This window comes from Littorina saxatilis, linkage group LG1, assembly GCF_037325665.1.
Source record: "Littorina saxatilis isolate snail1 linkage group LG1, US_GU_Lsax_2.0, whole genome shotgun sequence".
Lineage (NCBI taxonomy): Eukaryota > Metazoa > Mollusca > Gastropoda > Littorinimorpha > Littorinidae > Littorina > Littorina saxatilis.
In genome coordinates this window covers 68,348,715-68,372,435 of record NC_090245.1, presented here as the reverse complement: position 1 = coordinate 68,372,435, position 23,721 = coordinate 68,348,715, and the positions used below count along the sequence as shown (strand labels likewise).

The 23,721-nt window shown below is 40.2% G+C and overlaps 3 protein-coding genes across 3 annotated transcripts in view; 2 read left to right on the top strand and 1 right to left on the bottom strand.

The window, feature by feature from the left end:
• The window catches only part of LOC138977092 (multiple C2 and transmembrane domain-containing protein 1-like), a 58,101-nt gene extending 40,958 nt beyond the window's left edge, over positions 1-17,143 (top strand). The window contains exons 13-17 of the mRNA XM_070350005.1: positions 1,200-1,306; positions 1,931-2,040; positions 5,659-5,703; positions 8,065-8,162; positions 11,634-17,143. Of these exons, the coding sequence (XP_070206106.1) occupies positions 1,200-1,306; positions 1,931-2,040; positions 5,659-5,703; positions 8,065-8,162; positions 11,634-11,696 (423 nt within the window). The 3' untranslated portion in view covers positions 11,697-17,143. The remainder of the gene's footprint in view (positions 1-1,199; positions 1,307-1,930; positions 2,041-5,658; positions 5,704-8,064; positions 8,163-11,633) is intronic.
• LOC138950706 (uncharacterized) overlaps positions 1-23,721 on the top strand; it is a 134,967-nt gene that overhangs the window by 69,656 nt on the left and 41,590 nt on the right. The window lies entirely within an intron of this gene.
• LOC138977131 (large ribosomal subunit protein eL36-like) lies at positions 17,410-23,653 on the bottom strand. The gene is made up of 4 exons (XM_070350044.1): positions 23,631-23,653; positions 23,269-23,370; positions 19,434-19,568; positions 17,410-17,544 (listed from the first exon to the last, which is right to left on the bottom strand). Exons 2-4 carry the CDS (start codon positions 23,368-23,370, stop codon positions 17,449-17,451), a joined length of 333 nt encoding a protein of 110 aa, XP_070206145.1. The 5' UTR covers positions 23,631-23,653; the 3' UTR covers positions 17,410-17,448.

Genomic DNA, 23,721 nt, shown 5'->3' with positions numbered 1-23,721 from the left:
TCGACAGCTTCTTGACTAAATGTTGTATTTTCGCCTTACGCAACTTGTTATTATTTATAGTCAAATGGCAATTAAATCATGTGACATTTTGGCTGATGGGGTCTATGTCGACCAAAAGAGTGGTATTCCCTGTAGGTGGAGTTCCTGGAGGGGGATTCCCTGTATACATGGAATCCCACAGGGTGGAGTTTTGCAATAAAACTTGCAAACCATACTCGAATTTCTAAGAAATATCAAAAAAGATTGAAAAACATCAAATTCTACCGATGTCGCCAAGCATCACGTGACTTTCAGCGATATCAGCGACACGCTACAGGAACTAAATCCTGTGGTATTCCCTGTATACAGGGAATCCCTCTCCAGGAACTCCACCTACAGGGAATCCCACTCTTTTGGTCGACATAGACCCCATCAGCGACATTTTGAGTGATTAAAACAAAAGGGCTCATAGGCAATTAAAGTCCCTTGTATAAACAATAAATCAGCTTCAAAGCAGACAATACCAATTCAGGATTGTAAAACATACTTGTAATGTACAGAAATCCTCTCGTTTCTATTTGAATTTGTGAAGCAGACATTGCATATTGATGTACCGCGTAGTTGTTTGCTTGGAAAATGTACAGTCACTAAAATTAGAACATAATGTTGTCTTTTTAAAAGGATTTATTTTAATAACATGCGCTATCCTTCCATATCCATGAGAACAAGCAAGAAAAGTTTTCAATTTTATAGATGTTAAAGTTGCATCACAATGATTGAAGAAAACAATTTATGGAGCATTAAGTTGTCAAGGAAGACGGTTTCTACTGGTGTTTGAAAAGACCTGTCACAGACAGTATTTCTTCCATCTTTTGTTCTTTGTTTTTCTCTTTCTGTTTTACTTTATTGTCAGTGAAGAAAATGTTAACTTCATCCTGTACTAGTACATATTCTTGTTACTGTTCTGTTCTTAAAATTTGCACGGTATATGGTACATAACATAATGTATGCTATCGTTATAGCTATAATGAATCATAGTGTTAATTAAGTTGCCCGAAGCAACATTACACAACACCACACATTTTAGATTAATAATGGCATTTAAACTATTTTATTTTGAAATACTAGCATGGAACTTGATGAGAATGTCACTTCCTAAATCATGGTTAACATTGATGTCAGTAGAACGCATGTTGACAGAGGATGACTAATGTTTGCAGGAAGAGAAGAAAAGCTTCAAGGAGAAGTTGCAGTCTATACAGGACGTGTGTTTGCAAGTACAGCAAGGCATGGACATGGTTGCTTCCCTTGGTGAACGAGTTAAAAAGTGAGCCTTTTAACTTGATGAATTCGTTAAAATTTCAGTCTTGTATAGACTGCCATACATGACAAGTAATGAAATGCTGTGTTGATACTTTGTTGATTTGCAAACAATATGTGACCCTCCACCACGGGATGTCACCTTTGCATGATTTTCATATTTTTACATTTTCCTAAAGAGTTTTTTATGCTCTATCAAGTGGTGAAATCCGTTTTTAGAAAAGAGCGAAAACTGTTTGAGTTATAAGCCTGTGACTAAGGTGACCCTCACACTGTTACCAGACACTCCCTGGACTTGCATTAAGCCTAGCGCAGAACCGCGCGAGGTGACATGCGACTCATTTCGTGGTGGAGGGTCACATATTGTTGTAAAAAATGTTTTTTACATGTAGTAAAACAGGGTAAAACCCTCCCCAACATGTGCGGAAGGGTCTCTGATAATGAAAAACTTGATAACAGCATGCATTATTATGACTTGTTTTTTTTTTTTAGCAAAAACTTATTCATGCCATAGCTTTGCTAGCTTTTTTTAATATATTCTTCAGCCTGCCAATTGTCTTTTGCCTCAAATGCTATACCGAATACTAAGTTGATATGATTAACTAATATGTTCCAACCTTTTTGTTTGCAGCACATTCAACTGGTCGGTGCCATGGTTGTCTACCCTTGCTGTGGTGGCACTCTCAGTCGGTGTCCTAGTATTGTATTTTATTCCAATCAGACTGCTGATTTTAGCTTGGGGTGAGATTTTTCTTTCATCTTAATTGTTTGTTCCCTTTGCAACTGCTTATGATTTACAAGAAAAGCTAAAATGGCGGTGCTTTCATTATTTAAACATTTTAACAGCATGTGGGGTGCTGAGTTATTAAAACTCTTTGCTTGCGTTACTTAAAATTAAACATTTCTAACAGTTAACTTCTGTTTCAAAACGCTGTTTCCTCAGACTGAATTATCTCTATTTTATGACTCCCTCCCTTATAAGTTCTAATTGTCTCAGATTGTTTTCAAACACGGTTGGCCTAGTGGTAAGGCGTCCGCGCCGTGATCGGGAGGTCGTGGGTTCGAACCACGGCCGGGTCATACCTAAGACTTTAAAATTGGCAATCTAGTGGCTGCTCCGCCTGGCGTCTGGCATTATGGGGTTAGTGCTAGAACTAGTTGGTCCGGTGTCAGAATAATGTGACTGGGTGAGACATGAAGCCTGTGCTGCGACTTCTGTCTTGTGTGTGGCGCACGTTATATGTCAAAGTAGCACCGCCCTGATATGGCCCTTCGTGGTCGGCTGGGCGTTAAGCAAACAAACAAACAAACAAACAGAGGTTTCACTGTATCTCCGAATGATCGATGAAATATTGTGTTGTTCAATAAGCCATAGTATTTACCACATGTTAGGTCTTGTTTGCGGTGTTGTTTGTGTATGCAAACGGGCCTGGTGCATTATTTTATGGGAGTACATTAGCATTTTATAACATTTTGCTAGTGGATCATTTGTTTGTGGTTTGACAATTACAGGTTTGAAAAAGTTCATAAAGAAAGGTATATCATTCGATCTCTCATCTTTAAAGCTCACTAATAATAGACGATAAAACACCAAGCTCACTAATAATAGACGATAATACACTTAGCTCACTAATAATACATTAACACACGTTTTTTTTGTAAACTTGCAATGCTGTACCTAATTCATACATCACTAGACTAACAGTATGCAGAACTGGGAATCCATACGATTTTGCCGTATTGTGTACGCATGATTGTCTAGAATATGATCATTACGGTTAGTGGAGAAAAAATACGACCAGACAAATTCCTAGACTACTTTTCTTGAGAAGCGCATCCCGAAGCCTATGCAGTATTTGGCACATAAATTCTGTTTTTGTCGGTAAACATGGAAAGAAGCATTTGTTTTAAATGTATTGTTAAACTTCATTAACGGTGCGGGTGCGTGTGAAGCATGTTTGAATCATGGATGTTCAAATGCTGTGTGGAGAACGCTCATTGTTCTGAAAATACACCAAGTTTGTTTGAGAATACTCTAAGTGCAAAACAGGGGTTCCCAGGTCTGAGTATGATAAGACAAGATCTTTCATGCTACAAAGTAGAACAGTAATTTCTGTGGTCTGGCTCTTCTTCACAGCAGTGTTACTAGGCTTTTAGCATGTCGATAACTCCATCTTTCTGTCTGTAACTGTTGTGAAACTCACTTAAGATCAACTTCTTTCAAACACATTCTATTTAAGATATTTTTCTATTAACTAATGCACTCTGACATTGCATGAAGCTCCTTTTATGACATCTATCTTTTTAATTGATTTTGACATTTAAAAGTGATTATTTTGGTGTGAATTCATGCAGCTCTTGGTCTCAGGAGAGTAACCCAACTTACATAATGTGTCTGATAAGCATTAAATATACATGCTTTACTTTTCAACATAGTGTAACTGCAGCATGGATGGGCAATGGGGGTCTTTCTTGTAGGAAAACAGATATAATCAACTCACCTAACACCAACTGAAAAAAACTGCAGGAATTTTGTTAAATGCATGCTCCCAAGGAGTATTTTTTATCAAAATATTTATTGAAATATTACACATCATGTCAATGTTAGAATAAGATTAATTAAATCACATATTCTTACTCCAACTCACATAAATAGCATTAACTTCCGTTTGATGCTTAGACATCCCAGTAAACATTTATGGTGCGCCGCGCATGCATTCACCGTCGCTTGGGCGATCCCACCTGCGCGGACATACGCCGCGGAGACTACGCGCCGGTGCATTTAAATTCTAGGTTACACCATCGCCACTGTCAATGCGCCATACCGACGCCGCGCAGTTCCAAAATGCGGGTGTATTTGTTTTGCTTGGTTTTTGTTGTTGTTGGTTTGTTTGTTTGTTAATTTTGTTTTTACGTAGAGCCGAAAGGTACATCGGATTGTGGGTTGGTCGTGCAGACGGTAGGAAAAAAAACCAGCTTTAAAATGTGAAAAAGTCCAAATATAGCTATTTCTTTAATTTAATTCGGCGGCTAAACGGCTCAAGCGATTTCAAAATCTTTTTAAGACAGTATCATGCTATTGAAGGGGTACACTAAAAAAAAATTGGCAAAACAATATCTGGCCCCTTACGGCAAGCAGCTTGATTTCCCCAAAACGTTTCACGAGAGCGGCGTCCTAACCGTAAGAGCTAGCGCCTGCGGATTTTTTGTGAACGAAGAGGGGGGGAATGTGCTTATGAAAATCAAATTTTCGAGAGCCTATAGGTCTTGGGTTTTTTTTAAATGAATTTAGTGGGGGGCGTCGGAAAAGATCTGTTTTCAAATGTAAACACGGTACGGATAAAATAATAAGAAGATATATAGATCTGTTTAACCAATCACAATGGAACTCCAAAATATTCCATAGATTTGTTTACTTAATTTTTAAAAGATAAGTTCGAAACATTATCATCTGATAAGTCGCCGCATAACCTTATAGGTTCCAGCGACTAGATATTCCTGATCCTGTTCCCCGGGTTTTCGAACCAAGGGCGGCAACTGTGCAACCATAGACATGTACGTCATCATGATCTCCCCTTATTATGCGTTATTCATCGTCAATAATTTGACCGTCTTGGTGAAATGGTAAGATATATCTCTATGTTTTTTACATGTAAAAATACAGTTATAGCAGTTATGTACAAAAATAAGCAGCATATGCTCTTTTCGCCAAAGTAAAGTCTTTTTTTCTTTTGGTTTCTTACATGTGTCACAGCACACCGCAAGCATTTAGGCGAATAGCAAGTGAGTGGTATATATATATTATCAATTGTATAGTAGGTAACGGTGTTAATTACACGTTTTCCATTTGTGTCTTTGATTATTGTGTGATGCCATGTATGATATTACAATATGTCTTTCAAGTCAACAGTGTGTCCAGTTAGATTGCGTACATGCATAGTCATCATAACTCGAATTTTGTTTTACTTCGAATTACTTGGGATGCGCCGCATCGACTTCTAGCATGCATGTCACCTGCTCCAGGCATGGTCACGCGATGGTCAGGCGCACCATATACGCATGCGCCGCGTCGACTAGTGGACGATCATAGTATTGACTGAGGCGCATGCACCAAAGTTCCATGAGGCGCATGCACGGCGCAGGTGCATGCGCGGCGCATGCGCGGCGCACCCAAAATGTTTACTGGGATTGAAGTACTGATCCTAGTAACAGGGGGAGGTAACTCCCAAAACAAAACAAAACCTTGACAACAAGGTCCGGGAGTTACCCTCCCCTTACCGGTGGCCCGCTCATGCGCGGGGCATACTGCCGGTTATAATTCAACACGCTTGTGTTCAGACGTGGTTGTACTTCTTTTAGGCTTTTCAGCCTTTGGTCTCCTGGGGGGAGGACCTTTGATCCTAGGTACATCTTGCTAAGCTGTTGGTGAGATCGTTCTTGTTTACAACGTTTGTTTTTTATAACTGTTCACCGGTGAAAATGTCTCTCTCCTTTTTCACGGAGTTTGTTTTGTTTTCACTATGGCGGACGAGAGCAGTTGCTCACTCAGACAAGTTTTGTCTTTGTTCGCCGAGCAATTAGTTTGTTGTTCAAGCTTAAGTCTAGTGACTTATCTGTAACAGTTTACTCTTGTTGCTTGTGCCGCCATTTGTATTGGTAATTTGTGTTGTGACTTTGTCCTCCGTTTCACGGAGTTGTAGTTTCAACATGGCGGACAAGAACTGCATGTAGTGCTGCCAGGCATTAACTTCCGTTTGATGCTTAGACATTGAAGTACTGATCCTGGTAACAGGGGGAGGTAACTCCACAAACAAAACAAAACCTTGACAAGGTCCGGGAGTTACCCTCCCCTTACCAGCGGCCCGCTCATGCGCGGGGCATACTGCCGGTTATAGTCATTCCCAATGAAACACCACCTTTAAACAAAAGTTTGCGGGGTAGGTAGGGAGGGCATTAACTATGTGAGTTGGGTAACTATATTAATTAAATGAAAATTTAATCAGAAATTTTCGATTAAATCACATATTCTTACTCCAACTCCCATAAATAGCAGATTGCTACACAAGGTGGCGGGAAACTCACTTAATTCTGGTAAGAATCCGGCCTGCTTCAACCATGACTGGTAAGCAACTACTACCACCCCAGCGGGTACTAGAGAACCCGCAAAAAGTGGTAAAAGATAGACGTCTTAAAACGTCAAAACATCACTGTGAGGCCGTTCAAGATTTGCCTGGTCGCAGAACCGCCGAATAAAGGGCCAAAGCTCAGGCCCCATGCAACGCAGCAAGACCGTATACTCGTAGCATCGTCAGTCCACTACTCACGGCAAAGGCAGTGAAATTGACAAGAAGAGCGGGGTAGTAGTTGCGCTGAGAATGATAGCACGCTTGTCTGTACCTCTCTTCGTTTTAACTTTCTGAGCGTGTTTTTAATCCAAACATATCATATCTATATGTTTTTTGAATCAGGAACCGACAAGGAACAAGGTGAAAGTGTTTTTAAATTGATTTCGACAAATTAATTTTGATAATAATTTTTATATATTTAATTTTCAGAGCTTGTTTTTAATCCAAATATAACATATTTATATGTTTTTGGAATCAGCAAATGATGGAGAATAAGATGAACGTAAATTTGGATCGTTTTATTAAAAAAATATTTTTTTTACAATTTTCAGATTTTTAATGGCCAAAGTCATTAATTAATTTTTAAGCCACCAACCTGAAATGCAATACCGAAGTCCGGCCTTCGTCGAAGATTGCTTGGCCAAAATTTCAACCATTTTGGTTGAAAAATGAGGGCGTGACAGTGCCGCCTCAACTTTCACGAAAAGCCGGATATGACATCATCAAAGACATTTATCAAAAAACGGAAAAAAACGTATGGGGATATCATACCCAGGAACTCTTATGTCAAATTTCATAAAGATCGGTCCAGTAGTTTAGTCTGAATCGCTCTACACACACACACACACACACACACACAGACACACGCACATACACCACGACCCTCGTCTCGATTCTCGAGTAGTTGCTTACCAGTCATGGTTGAAGCAGGCCGGATTCTTACCAGAATTAAGTGAGTTTCCCGCCACCTTGTGTAGCAATCTGCTATTTATGGGAGTTGGAGTAAGAATATGTGATTTAATCGAAAATTTCTGATTAAATTTTCATTTAATTAATATAGTTACCCAACTCCGTGGATAAAAAGATAAAAGAATGTAAGTAGAGGTAACACGCCGAGTCTCAGTGATTATTAAAAATAATGGTCTCAGTTCGCGGTCATGAAAAAGCTCGCTAAAGCTCGCATTTTTCATGATCCGCTAACTTCGACCATTATTTTTAATAATCACCGAGACTCGGCGTGTAACCTCTACTTACATTCTTTTATCTTTTTATCCACATACCAGGTACAAATATATACAAACACTATTTCATAATAAAAATAAAAAAGCTGTCTAAAATAAATTACGCCAATGTTCCATGACGACGTCAAAATGGTGTTTTACGAATGGGTTAAGTGATGTTTGAAGTTGTTTGCTTCCATTTTTTTCAGACCCTCCACATAGAATTGTGATAATATATGTACATGTCATACTTTGTTCATTTACATCTTGGTTCATGAAAAAATAAGACTGTCTAATACCTAATTTTTTTTTCAGGTTAAAAAATAGTGAATAACTACCTACCAAAGCAGACGACAAAATTCTTTCCATAAATGTTGTTCAGGTGTACAAAATAAGTACAGTATACATGTGACTTTCAGGTATAAACAAGTTCACCAAGAAGCTGCGTAAGCCCAACGCCATCAGCAACAATGAACTGTTCGATTTCTTATCTCGGGTCCCTTCAGACAGTGAGCTGGTTAGTGTGAACATATTACTTTCAGTCTGCAGCTGATGTGTGGAACCTGTGTATTGTTCGTCGTCGTCCTGGAATTTTGATGTACATTGTAACTCGATTGTTGACGATTTTGATGTTTTTGTGCATTAGCCTATGTAAATCATTCTCAATGAGAAATATTCTCTAAAATGCACAATACATGATTAACATTCTTTTATCTTTCTATCTGCACTGGGTACCAATGTATACACTATTTAATATTAAAAAATAAGCAGTTTTGTCCTTCTACTGAAAAGTTATATAAAATGAGTGACTCCATTATGAGTTATTTCTAATATGCTGACTGTTAGCAAATGATAACAAGACATGTCGAGAAAAAGATATCAAGCATGAGCCTTTTAGGCGAATGCTGATATCGTTTGTGAGACATGTCTGTTATCATTTGCTAACAGTCAGCATATTAGAAATAACGGTTTTATTACCGTTTACTTGACCCAAAAAATTTCGAAGCAACCCCGCGAATTAGACAGAACAGCCGCAAAGGGAACTTGAGCGCTTCTACCTGATTATGCCTGTCAGTCAAAGAATTCTCGTGACCTGAGTCAGCCAATCAGAGTAACACACCTGACGTGATGAATATTCACAGATCAAATGCCTTTGACACACAACAATCTCACAAGATAAACCATGTTGAACATGCATTTCGGTTGCTTCGCTTTTTCTCGTTGAACAGAGAGCGACAGATTTAGAACCGACTCCAGACAGATGGGAAATGACGTAAAGATACATTTGATGTAAAGCGAGTGGCGCAATTTCACTTGATTTTTCCGAACTTTGATCATTTAGATTTCAAGTGAGCGGTCGGCATTGCACACTCCGACGATGGGCGGTGCCTTGCTGTTCCGTTACGCACCCACCGACAAAACTCGCTTTTCGGTATTTTTTTTTAGATAAAGAGAGTATTACCTGACAGCATTTGAAGTGTCATTCTTTAGAATAAATCACGCTGATATTGTTGAATTACATTTTTACTTTGTCTTGTTAATTTTTAGCGTGATAAACAACAAGTCGCGTAAGGCGAAAATACAATATTTAGTCAAGTAGCTGTCGAACTCACAGAATGAAACTGAACGCAACGCAACGCAGCAAGACCGTATACTCGTAGCATCGTCACTCCACCGCCCGTGGCAAAGGCAGTGCACGTGGAATTGACAAGAAGAGCGGGGTATTCGTTGCGCTGAGAAGGATAGCACGCTTTTCTGTACCTCTCTTCGTTTTAACTTTCTGAGCGTGTTTTTAATCCAAACATATCATATCTATATATTTTTGGAATCAGGAACCGACAAGGAATAAGATGAAAGTGTTTTTAAATTGATTTCGAAAAAAAAATGTTGATAATAATTTTTATATATTTAATTTTCAGAGCTTGTTTTTAATCCGAATATAACATATTTATATGTTTTTGGAATCAGCAAATGATGGAGAATAAGATAAACGTAAATTTGGATCGTTTTATAAATTTTTATTTTTTTTTACAATTTTCCGATTTTTAATGACCAAAGTCATTAATTAATTTTTAAGCCACCAAGCTGAAATGCAATACCCAAGTCCGGGCTTCGTCGAAGAGTACTTGATCAAAATTTCAACCAATTTGGTTGAAAAATGAGGGCGTGACAGTGCCGCCTCAACTTTCACGAAAAGCCGGATATGACGTCATCAAAGACATTTATCAAAAAAATGAAAAAAACGTTCGGGGATTTCATACCCAGGAACTCTCATGTCAAATTTCATAAAGATCGGTCCAGTAGTTTAGTCTGAATCGCTCTACACACACACACACACACACAGACACACACACGCACACACACACGCACATACACCACGACCCTCGTTTCGATTCCCCCTCGATGTTAAAATATTTAGTCAAAACTTGACTAAATATAAAAAGGGTCCCTGCCTGAACGTTATAACATTTAGAGGGTCACCTAGAATCCGTCCTGATTGGTCAAAAAGCCATATGGGGCACTGAATTGGTAATAAAATTTCATGACGATGTCGATATGTTCCTCTGATGTTAAAGGCACAGTAAGCCTCCCGTAAACCATCACAGAGCTCCCCGAGCGTCTAAATACAGTACAAGCATACTTCCATTTGAACGCTCACCGAACGGGAAGATCCTGGCTGCTTTCTGTCGAGCGTGAGACATTTTCCAAGAATTTATTTTCGTAGACTTGTTCCGTTAACAACAACGGCGCCTCGTTTTTGCGCCAGACCTAACTTTTAAAATCTAAATAATAAATTGACAGCTTGTTACACAAACATTCTTTAATCATAAAAGAATTCGTTTTTCATCAAGACAAGATCAGAACAATTCGAAGTTGTGAAAGTTTAAAAAAAGAAAAGCCCGGAAGCAGGGTCACGCAAGGGTCGTAGCAGACGACGGTTTATCAGTGCAAATCGCCGTTCCTCTCAACAGTCAAAAGCCATCGCTAGAGTTCTTGTGAACCACAGCCGTTGTTTCGTGCATAAAAAACGTGCTATTGTAGATAAGCTCACGTCGAGTCGCATTCAAATGACTAACTGACGACTGCATTGTGAAAAGGGAAAACTGGATCACACGGGTTCACGATGGCTCAGGGGTAAGATAAACCACGCAAAAATAAATTCTTTGAAAATTGTTCGCTCTTTACGGAGGGCACCTAGGATGTTCTCAATTGGTGAGTGTTTAAATGAAATGGTGTTTTGTACTGTGTGTAAAAGCCTGACCGTATCTGTGATGGTTTACGGGAGGCTTACTCCGCCTTTAATGGAAAAAATACAGCTTTTGGTTTGGAGTAAAGGTATCAGTAGGGGAAAACGGCTTCACAGAAGGTATGATAAAGTAAAAATGTGCACCTGTTGTATCTGTGGGTTATGGGGTGGGGGAAGGAGGGGGGGTCTTAAACATTGTTGATTTGATGATCAATCTTGTGCCAAGAAAGCTATTTCCAAATGACCATGCAACTGTAAGGGAGTTATGCCTCTCAGACATTTTCTTGGGCGGGGATGTAGCTCAGTCGGTGGCGCGCTGGATTTATATCCAGTTGGCCGCTGTCAGCGTGAGTTCGTCCCCACGTTCGGCGAGAGATTTATTTCTCAGATGCAGAGTCAACTTTGTGTGCAGACTCTCCTCGGTGTCCGAACACCCCCGTGTGTACACGCAAGCACAAGACCAAGTGCGCACAAAAAAGATCCTGTAATCCATGTCAGAGTTCGGTGGGTTATAGAAACACGAAAATACCCAGCATGCTTCCTCCGAAAACGGCGTATGGCTGCCTAAATGGCGGGGTAAAAAACGGTCATACACGTAAAATTCCACTCGTGCAAAAAACACGTGTACGTGGGAGTTTCAGCCCACGAACGCAGAAGAAGAAGACATTTTCTTTGAAACTATTTGTCCAGCCCTTTGCAACAGCATTCATGTGATGAACTTTTTTGTTTTTCTGTCTCCAGCAACAGTACCGAGAAATGCGGCCAGAGTTTTCCCCCACACCAGGCAAAAAGAAACGCTCCTAGCGACGGCTTTCAGCGTCTCGTCTCTTTGGCAGCAAACGGGGAGGGGGGGCCTCATCCATTCCTTTAGTCCCATGCAAGTCTTTCTGCCTGTGCCTTTCACCCCGTTCGTCAATCATCGCATTTTGCTGTTCGTCATGAGGCAATACGTGTCAGCTGTGATTCAGGCCCAAGCAATGTTCACATCGGCTGTGCTCTATGCATCAACGCACATGTGTGATAAGATTGAACTGTTTTTATTACTGTGTAATTGTGGGCAGAAAGGTTGGAGCGTGTTGACAGTTGACTCCGACTCACAGGTTGTGAAAGAAAAGAATCTCAAAAATGGCATTGTCTTAAATGAGTAACTGTGCAAGGAAGTAATATTTTGGTGTGAGATTTGATTTGTGACCGACATGATTGCCAGCTGCAGACATTTTAGGAAGCTGTTTCTTCTAAAAACAGATTGATTTTGTTTATTGACATATTGATGTTTTATTTAATCATCATGATGAACAGTGTTAAAAGCTTTATGGTAGCTACAGTGGGCATTCTGTAGAGGAAAAGCCAACTTGAATTGCTCAGTGGGTATCTTTATGTTGTCATTCAAATCATATCATGACATTAAGCTTTCAGCTCACAGTTATTTTGTTCTTGAGATTATGAAATCAGTGCGATGAAATTACTGTGCCACTGATAGGTTGTGAACTTGCGTTTATACCAGATGGTGGTGTATTCCTTTTTTGCGACAGTATTCTAAATCTAAGCTTCTCATATATATATATAAGCTTTTCTTCATGTTTTGCCATTGATACAAGCTCCACTCAACTTACTGAGTAACTTTCCTCTCTCCTAGATTTGATTTACCTGCTTCATATTTTACTGTACAGAAAAGAGTCAAAAGAAATTGTTCATTACATGTATTGCATACACACTAAGGAATGTTCCTTTTGTTGGGTTTAGTCAAGTTTTGGCAGCGGAACGAAATTCAGATGTGGATGGAGCAGCGAATGCAGGGACGGGGCGGCGTGAGAGTACACCGAAACAAGGAACCGGTGTAGGGACAAAAAACAAACAAAAAAAAGTTTTGACTAAGTGTTTTAACATAGACCAGAAATCAAGACGAGGGTAGTGGTGTGTGTCTGTCCATGTGTGGTTATGTGTATCTAGAGCTATTCACAGAAAACTACTGGACTGATCTTCATGAAACTTTACATAGGAATTCGATTTTTGTATTTGATGACATCATATCTGGCTCATCTTTAATTTAATTGAAATTTAGGTCAAGCAACATTTGAGTCAGTCTGGACTATGGGATTGCATTTCAGCTTGGAAGCTAATAAAAATTAAATAATTAGTTTGCTCATTAAAGTTGTCATCAAAATCGGATTAAAAAAGATTTAAAAAAGTGTTCGGGTATGGACTAGCCAAGCCTTACTACTTTTAGTCTTGGTGATGACAGGTTTTCAGTGTTGATGTTTTAGTTTCAGGCCGACAGATTTACTAAATTTGTTGATATCGATTCTCGCGACTTGTTACTGTACAGTTTGTTGGCAGCATAATAAGTTGAAGATTCATTCCCAAAGATGTGTACAGGCAAACTTTGGAATCTTAATGAATACGAATCAGAAGAAAAATTATCATTTGATTTTGTTGCATAATCCCATCATGTTCATATCCTTGCTGCATTTTGAGTTCATTTGATACATTTTGGGGTCAAATTGTTTTTTGGTACATTCCTTCCTGAAGTGTTATGGTTAAGTGCAAGCACTTCAGTTCCAAGTGTGACAAATGGCTGGTACAAAGCTACGAGTAATTTGAAGAAATGAACTATTATCAAACCATATCTGAATGCAAGACACATTCTCTGATTCTGTTCATATCATGGTACGGCTGCTAGCTGACAGTTTTGTGCATCAAAGGGAGCAAATTTCCACTTTCCAACGGAAATTGTTAGTACCAGTTTCTTTGTTATTATTGTTTTAATTGACAGAGTGGCACACTTTATGCATGTGTGCGTTCATACATGTGCAAACTTCTGTTGTACAGAAAACAAAACAAACCTCCCTCTGTAGATGTGAGATATGTCACCGTGCCTTTCACACTGATGTGTTATATCTGTTTCAGCTTGTCATTGAAGATGCGTGAACATGTTTTTTAGTTTGAAATGTACGTAGCTTCCAGTGCAAGTGCTTCATGATTTTTATCTCGGAGCAGGCCTCTTGAGTTTTACATCCTTTGCCTCATATCTCTTTGTTGTTTAGCGTTTGTGACTGTGATTTTACACATGTATGCACAGGTGCTGTGGTGTTTCAGTAACTGGGATTTAGTAGGAATAGCTTATCGAGTTTTATGAGCAATTTCCACCAGAACCTTTGTGGTTTTGGTTCACTGCGATTTGTGGTAGCTATTTTAGAGTTTATGTACTTTTAGAGATTATGTCCAATTTTCTTTTTACTTCAAATCAAATAGATTCTGCATGTAACTACATGTAAAGGATTGTGTCCTGAGTAAAGGTTCGTAAAAGGGTAATGCCTTAAGAATACATGTAGTCTAGCATTTTTATAAAATCTGAATTTGACAAGTATTCATTGTCATAATGTATTTCTTTAAATACTTCTGGATACTCAATTATACTTTGATATTATTAGCGCAGGCACAGCTGCTTGTGAATGGGGAAAAAGTGTACTGTACATATCACTAGTTTTCTTTTATTCCCTTGATCATTTTTAACTCTTAACTTTCTAAGCAAGCAAGCCGTAATACTAGTAATAGTGGTACTTTTTATCTTAGAATTCCAACTATAACATTTTAAATGTTACTAGTTTTGTTCACATTTTAACTTGTATTGCCTGTGTGCATTTTTTTTAAACTACTACTAAATGCCTCATTTTATTGTCTTTCATGACCTACTTAAAAACAAAGAAAAGAAAGAAAAAAATCCAGCCTGAGCCCTTAATGCTTTCTTAACTTTATGTTACTGATTTGACAGCATTGGATGAGAGTGTGTATGTGTATTCAGACTCTCCTTAGCATGTAGCCTTTAAAAGGGGCAATTTCATTCTGTCGGCTGCCACTTTCTGTGATACAAGCTTTTTGCCGCTGGTTTCTATGAGTAGACAGGAGGAACAGTAACAGACTGCCTGCAATTAAAACTTAAGGCTTTTGGCTCCATGCACATTGTGAAAAACGTATCTATCTCTTATTCAGTTATTGTACAGGAATTTATGGAAAAGGAGCAAAAGTTAGTGCTACCATCAAAATGTGAAAAGTAAGATACACATTTTTTTTCTAAGTTTTCCTGCAGGAGTCAGAAAGCTACCGAGTTTTTGATAATGAATAGAATAAAATGAAAAATGATATACGAGAAGATGTAGGAGGAAAAAACCCACCCTGTGCGGGCTTATTTGTGTACCAGTTTCACAGACATTCACATACAATTCAAGCTCTGCAACAGGAAGCTGCCAGGAAATCCCAAATATTTGATGGTACTTTGTCTCCTCAGGATATCCTAATTACTAAATTAGATTGCAGGTTGTTTGAACTACACTCATTCAGCAAATCTATGACACCAGTGGCAATTTGCATGGTCATAATAAGTATGTCAGGCTTGGGAATTGAAAAAAGTAAAAAAGGCTGAACATTTGTAAGTAAGCTCAAAGTCGACGGCACAAAGCGCCTAGCCTTACTAGGGGGTCCGGGGGCATACTCCCACGGTAAAAATGTTCTCCAAAGAACCCAAATTGTGCAATTTGGTGTCATCTGAGCTCCAGGTTTGCCATTGAATTCAGTTTTCAGAACCATTTTTGCCTCCCCCATTTATTTTTTCGGCGGACACTTTAGCTTTTACGGCGGAAATTTGCCTTTCGGCGGACAATTCCCATGCCCGATTATGTGTGTGTGTGAAAATTTGGCAGAGAAAGTGCATGGGTGTGTATAGATTTGCTAGGAAAACATACTTTCATCACACAAATTTTAAATCATGAAACTGGAGCCAAAGGTAAACATTTCAGCATATATTGCACTTATTTTAACATTCCATTTCCAAATTCAACTATTAAAATACTGACCAATTCTTGTTTTGGGGATGGGGGGGGGGGGGGGGGGGCAGTTGAGTTATTGACCAACACTTCCTGAACTTCATTGAACTTGATTTCATATCAATCATTGTCACAGTGCAATACTGCTTTCATGTTTAAAAAAGCAATAATTTCTGTGCAATAAACTGTGGCAATCAAATTGTGCAGCGAGTGTGTTCCATTTGTTGCAATCATCTCATAGACTAGTTACTGCTGGTAACCTGCTTCCATTTACTCTACCACAGGTCAATTCTGTAATAGAATTTCTTCAAATGTGTACAGCACATGAATAAATATAACTCTTTGCACAAACTGACAAAGGCGACTATGCCACAAATAAATTTATCCTACATACGTGAGAGACAATCGTGAGATAATAATCGTTCAAATCACACGTGTGTATATCATGTAAATGAGGTCATGTCAAGCAAGTCTGGCAGGGACCTGTTTTTCCACTGCTTATGATGCCAAAGTCACCAAGACAAACGTCATTATAGAAAAAAAAATTGCGCTCGCCAATTACCCTCGATGAATTTTTAGAACTAACACGTCACGCCACACTTTCAGAGTGACGTTTCTTTGCTTTGACATAATAGATTTGACGAAGCTTTAGAAGAGATCGAGGTTCCAAAACAAGCGTCTTCAATTTAGCTGCCTCGACTGCAGGACATTTTCAGTAAAATACACGTAAGTACAGTATGTAGGATAAACAGAATACTACATGGCTTGCTGTGTCATACCAGATTTACACTCGTTGCTTTTTCAAATAGTGAACAGCTCGCTTTCCCTCGCAGTTCAATATTTAAAAAAACAACTCGTGTAAATCTGGCACGACACAGCAAGCCATGTAGTATTCTCTATCTATTACAGAGCATATTATATATCTCAGGAATCATTTTAGCCATAGTCTTTTTTCAAGTTGCAATAGTTGTTCAAAAAAAATCTGAATGGCGAGCTCTAAAGGATTGCTGCATTTCAAACAGTTTGGAGAGACTGCAGTTGTCAGACTATGGAATTCCACAATGCAAATGAAATAAAATGTGAAAGAATGAGAACCTGCTGGGTCTGGGACCTCTGTGGTGAATTACATTTTTATTATAAATTGATTTAGTTGCTGCCAAATCATTTTTCCTAATACTAAGAGCTATTAGTTGAATGAAAGGTGAATGGTAGGGATAGCAACTTTCCTAATTTGTAAATTAACTATAGTAGGTTTAATAGAATTTAGAACCATGTGGTGTTAGAAGGGAACAGTGACTTTAAACTTGTAGCTACTACAGAAATTGTACTTGAGGCAGTAGAATTTGTTCCGATTGGTCATCTTACATCTTTTGTCAAAAGTTTGTCTTCATAATGAAACGGTTTCAAATATAATAAAGAAACATGTAATAAGCACTTGTGTGATGCATTTTGTGAGCGGAAGGTAAATGTGAAGTGCGTGTAGATATATGTGCAGTATGGTGGTTGGCATTATCCTGTCTTTACCTCAAGATCATGATCTCAGCACGCCCCCAAAACACATCACAACCGCCTGAACAGGTCAAACAAACAAACATGGAAATGACGGAATCCCCCATCAACAAGGCACAGCCGTGTACACACAATACACAAACACGCCCATACTTCCCACATCAAACACAAGAAGAAAACCATGTCCATACTTTTTCCACATTTATTGACAGATGACAAGGAGTAGTTTACTTGGCCTGAGCCTGGGCCTGAGCCTTCCTCTGCCTTTGGAGGACCTGCACCATCTCTTCCCTCTTCCTCTTGGCACGGATGTGGCTGCCCAGCTGAAACAAATGTACAGCTCATTAAAATCAAAGTGTGTGTTAAAAGCTGACACTGCAATTATCTGCTGCTAATTTAGACTCCCAGGCTAGACACCACACAAGCTCACAGATCTATGCATTCCATTACTGGACACAGTTTCGAACCTACACACTATCACAACACTTTTTTTTTTAACTGATAAGGTTTTGAGCCTACAAACTATTGCAAGTGCAACACCTAATTAACATTTGAGAATTGCACATACAGGCCTGAAATTGGCGAGTATTTTACTCGCCATGGCGAGTACAAACATGTAACTGGCGAGTAGAAATGTTCATCTACTAGCCAAATGCGAGTAAAGTTGCTGAAACAAATTGTTGGTTTGGCTAGTAAAGTTTGCTCTGGCTAGTAAATTTTCAAAAACACTAGCCAAAGGCGAGTACACCATTTGTTGGACTTTCAGGGCTGACGTGAACCAGAGTGGTATGGAAAAAAAAAAAATGGTGTGATGTGTTGCTCGTTATCTTGACCAAAAAGTGTCTGCTGGCCGTACAGCCGTGACAGTTAAAACACACCTCTAATTTAACACACAAAAAACAACTATTGCCCCACCCCATCTCAACAACTGAGAAAGTATAACAATACATAATTTTGAGCTTTCTTTCTTTATTTGGTGTTTAACGTCGTTTTCAACCATTCAAGGTTATATCGCGACGGAGGGAAGGGATAGAGCCACTTGTTTCTTGTTCACAAAAGCACTAATCAAAAATTTGCTCCAGGGGCTTGCAACGTAGTACAATATATTACCTTACTGGGAGAATGCAAGTTTCCAGTACAAAGGACTTAAACATTTCTTACATATAATTTTGAGCAAATCAAAACAAAAACTGTAGAAATATCTAAGCTAGTAGATTTCGCCCTTGGCTACTGTAGCGGTCGCCGGGGTTCAACCCGGCTGGCACAGCTCTAGACACCCTACTTAAAATTAAACAGGGAGAAGTTTAAACTGAAGGGTTGTCTGCCAGTAACCTCGAGGTGAAGGCACTGGCAGAGGGGGGCATCGACAGTTTCTGGGTTGAGGGCGTTCCAGTCCTGACAAATACACGCACATGACTTGTATAAAGTTCGGAGTGGCTCGGGAACCGGAGAGTCAGTTACTGAGCCCCCAGGCTCTGGAACCGGAAGTCACCAGTATCTCACAAAATACCTATTCCTAGTTTTCCCTGTCCTGGCAGGTATCCGATGTTAGCTCATTTGGTAGCAAACTGTGCTAGAGTCAGTGAGGTTGTTGATTAGCCCTGCTGATGCAAGTTAAAAAAAATGTGTTTTAATCTTTTAAACTTTTCCCCCCCTTCTTAACTTTCTTTTATTTTGCTCTATTCTTCATTTTTTCCAAAGCATTTCGTTAATCAAATTGAAATTGCAAATCAAAGCTCACGAGTCAATAATTTGGCATTGCTCACTGAACTGTCAGCGAACCAAGCAACGTGAATCACTGGTCCTGAGGCTAGAAGCAGCATTAGTTAACATATCATTGACATGGAAATAAACAGCGAATTTGTTTAGCTATGACAAAACATAATCTGCTTTGCATCGAGTTACTACTACGTCTCTGCTTCGACAAAATCTCTCACACCTGCGAACCGCATCTCTCGCTACGGTCAGTTGCTAATCAATGATTGTGCTGTTGCCAAAATACAAGTCCTTCCGAGTCTAAAACTGATCTACATTAATGTTTCTCAATAAAAGCAAAGACCACAATTCTCTGAATTGAACTTAAAAAGAAAATATTAATGTACGACCAATCAGACCTCGAACACTAGGTAGCTTGTGGAGAGTGCCGGTCCCAGAGCATAGGGGCTCCGTAACTGGCTCTCCAGCCACGGCCTAAAAGTTTAGCTGAACTCACCCTCTTTTTGCAGAATTTGAGGGCACGTTTGTCTTTAGAAATACGAAGCAACTCCTGGCATCTTCTTTCGTAAGGAGCAAATCCAGTGATCTCTCTGACCAAGTCACGGACGAAGCGGGCATGCTTTGTGGCTACCTGCAAATCAAAGCAAAGTCACATCATCTCGGACACTGACAGTAAAATTTCGACTTCCGATAGATAGGCAGACTTCAAAAAGACCTTGGGAACCACGTCCACTTAGATCTAGGCAAACTTCAAAAACAAACATTAAACAATTTTAAAAATATGAAGACCACAGTCTCACTTCGAATCCGATACTGCATATCATTGGAAGCAGAACAGAAAAGATCAGCATTTTTTACAGAACACATGCGTTTCATCAGTAAGACTAAGAAAGGGAAAACAAAAATCGCTTATAAAAAAAGTGTGCAGTGAACACCCAATGCAATAGACCATGCAATGTAAGTGTCAATGACAGCATACCAAAAGTAATAACAGGAATATCAAACTATTTCTCTCTTGATGGGCTACCTGTCGCAAACTTTTCGATAATAGCCCTGTGTTTTGGTAGTGGCATGTCATAACAAGAAGGGCAAAGCCCATACGACTCACATGCTTTACACATTTTTCCTTCCAAAATACATGTGACCTTGACCCAAGGTCAAGGTCATCCAAGGTCATGCAACACAAAGCTGTTAATTCAAGACATAGGAAGTACAATGGTGCTTATTGGCTCTTTCTACCATGAGATATGGCCACTTTTAGTGGTTCACTACCTTATTTTGGTCACATTTCATAAGGGTCAAAGTGACCTTGACCATATGTGACCAAATGTGTCTCATGATGAAAGCATAACATGTGCCCCACATAATTTTTAAGTTTGAAACAGTTATCTTCCATAGTTCAGGGTCAAGGTCACTTCAAAATATGTATACAATCCAACTTTGAAGAGCTCCTGTGACCTTGACCTTGAAGCAAGGTAAACCAAACTGGTATCAAAAGATGGGGCTTACTTTGCCCTATATATCATATATAGGTGAGGTATTCAATCTCAAAAACTTCAGAGAAAATGGGAAAAATGTGAAAAATAGCTGTTTTTTAGACAACATTTATGGCCCCTGCGACCTTGACCTTGAAGCAAGGTCAAGATGCTACGTATGTTTTTTGGGGCCTTGTCATCACACACCATCTTGCCAAATTTGGTACTGATAGACTGAATAGTGTCCAAGAAATATCCAACGTTAAAGTTTTCCGGACGGACGGACGGACGACTCGGGTGAGTACATAGACTCACTTTTGCTTCGCATGTGAGTCAATAATAATTGTAATTCAATCAAGTTTGCGTTTTAATGAAACAGATCCTGTGATTGGTCAGAATGCCCCAACTCATTAAAAATTACCGGTCATTAATTGTCGATAACCACTCGCTAAAAAATCCATTAACAACCTGCTGGCGAGGCGCATTGATACAGCCTCAACTAGTCTCGGTTAGCTTTGAGGGTCATTTTACAAGTAGAAAATATGAAGGCCAACGAAATACCGAGACAATAAGGTATGCGAAGTGATGACGTCGAACACGTGACGTAAGTTGATGCATGAATTCTTCCGGACTACGTCAGTCAATTCCAAAGATCGCTTTTGTGATGAAAAGAATCTGTTTTAGAGTTTGCTGTCCAGAAACCCATCAAAAAAGAAGGGAAAATGTGTGTGAAAGAAAACAAAACAGAAGCAGAGTGATATGATAGGAATACAGAGACAAATATTTCTTGGGACTTGACCCTTGCAGGTAGGTGGACTGAAAGTAGTGTCATGTGTGTGAACAGAACAGAACCAATTCTGTCTGTTTACAACCGCATGAAAGCAGGAAAGAGATCGTCGTCAGATTGAATTACAATAACATTAACATGCTTCCATTTGAAACTTCTCGGTCTTCATCGGGGATTGACGCCCTCCCAAAGTCTAATTGAAACCCTCCGTCGCTTCGCTCCGTCGAGCTTCAATTAGCTTTTGTCAGGCGTCAATCCCTGATGAAGAAGTTTCAAATGGAAGCATGTTAATGTGTAATTAATATCAATAACTGAATATTGTAGGGAAAGCAAAACTTCTCCTCGACCAGTTCAAATCAGTATTCACAAAGAGTGCTAACTTCACCCACCCTCCCCCACCCCCTGCCGTCAGCCCCATAGAGCAGATTGAAGTGACCACAGCTGGAGTAGCTAAACTGCTACGTGACCTCAACCCCGCCAAAGCCCCGACAGCATACCCAACCTGGTCCTAAAGACCTGCGCCGACCAGATTGCACAGGCTCTCATCTTCCAGAGATCCCTGGATAGTGGTTCTCTCCCTTCCGATTGGCTCCAGGCCAACATCTCCTGTGTATTCAAAAAGGGCGATCGCCACCTCCCCGCGAACTACCGTCCCATCTCCCTCACTTCCATCCCTTGCAAACTCCTAGAACATATTATATGCCGCCACATCTTCACACATCTCGACTCGCATAACATCCTCACGCATCTAAATCATGGTTTCCGTTCTGGATTCTCGTGTGAAACCCAACTTCTCACCACAACCCACGACCTCTTGACCATCTTCGACCAAAGAAAACAAGTAGATGTCGCTGTGCTTGATTTTTCTAAAGCGTTCGACACTGTTCCCCACCTTCTCCACAAACTCGCCTGTTATGGCATAAACGGCCCCCTACTCAACTGGCTCACGTCGTTCCTCACTAAGCGCTCCATGAAAGTTGTACTCGAGGGTACTTCATCCGAATCAACTACAGTAGACTCTGGCGTCCCGCAGGGGACGGTGCTCGGCCCACTACTCTTCCTTGTCCATATTAACGACCTGCCAGCCTCTGTATCGTCCCACGTCCGCTTGTTCGCCGACGACTGCCTGCTCTATAGGGAAATAAACTCCTTCGCGGATCACCAATCCCTGCAACAAGACCTCAGACACCTCGAAGAGTGGGTGGTTACCTGGGACATGCGCTTCAACGCCTCTAAATGCTATATCCTCAGTATAAACAAATCCTCTGACTTCTACTACCAACTGGACAACAGCATCCTCCAAAACGTTAGATCCACACCCTACCTTGGCATTCTCCTCTCAGACGACATGAAATGGAGCCCCCACATTTCTTCTATCACTAAAAAAGCAAACTGCACCCTTGGCTTTCTCCGCCGCAACCTCCAACGCTGCCCGCCTCGTTGCCGTCAACAGGCCTACCTCTCCCTTGTGCGTCCCCTCCTGGAGTATGGGGCGGTTGTCTGGGACCCCTACCTGAAGGAAGACATTGACTGCATCGAACGCGTACAACACAAAGCGTCGAGGTTTATCACAGGCGACTTCAGGTCGTCGACCCCCGGCAGCGTCACCAGACTCCTAGAGAAAACTGGACTCCAACCTCTGCAACAGCGACGTCAACAACTCCGTCTGACGTTCTTTTATAGGGTGGTTGAGGGGCTGGTACCGGCACTACCATCACACCAGTTCTTAACTGAGCAGAAGTAAGGCCGTAAAATCAGGCCAGTGAGACACTCTGACCATCACACATCCAACATCGTCTCACAGTATTCAAGAAACAATTCTAGACCCTATTCAGTGCCCCAAGGCCGCACTGATCAGTTTAGGAACTCCTTTTTTTGTGAAGACGGCACAAGACTGGAATCTACTTGAGGACAATATTGTAACCTCCAAAAGCATTGGCATCTTTAAAGTCAAGCTAGCAGCCGTCCACCACCATTAGGCTGCCGCACTCTCCCCCGCTGCATTTATGCCAGTCTTCTGGTACCCAGCAGCGTAATCATCAAGATCAAGAATAAGCTGACATAATTACCCCCTTGCAGCGAGATGGTCTGTCTTTCCGCTGGAAGCTGCCTTCGTTTTTGGTGACCTTGTAGCCTTTGTTAAGGCCAACCGCCAACTGGTAACGCACCATCTGTGGACAATGAACGGTTTAGATTGCTCTCAATTGTTTGATCACCAACACATCCAACAGTGTAAACATGGACCCTCGAAGGGGGTCTCGACTTTCGAAACATGTATGATAAAAAATAGACAATGCAGGTGCGTAATATCATAAAGTAAGATCAGGATAAGATCTCTATATGGATTGGAAGTTATTTCATAAATGTAAGTGCTAAAATACATGAGGATTTAACGGATAAACTTCGATCAGTCGTACAGTAGGCCACTCACATTTTAAGTTTGGTTTGGAAAAGGAAGTGGTCGAGTTGTCTGTGCTTCCGGTTAGATGCAAATTCAGGACGTTTGGAAGGAAGAATAACAA

Excerpts from the sequence above, each read along its gene's own strand:
- LOC138977131 (XM_070350044.1), bottom strand. The coding sequence starts at position 23,370 with ATGGTGCGTTACCAGTTGGCGGTTGGCCTTAACAAAGGCTACAAGGTC. Across the intron at positions 19,569-23,268 it reads GACCATCTCGCTGCAAGGGG|GTAGCCACAAAGCATGCCCG; the intron begins GTAATTATGTCA and ends TTTGATTTGCAG. Across the intron at positions 17,545-19,433 it reads TCAAATTCTGCAAAAAGAGG|CTGGGCAGCCACATCCGTGC; the intron begins GTGAGTTCAGCT and ends CATTTGTTTCAG.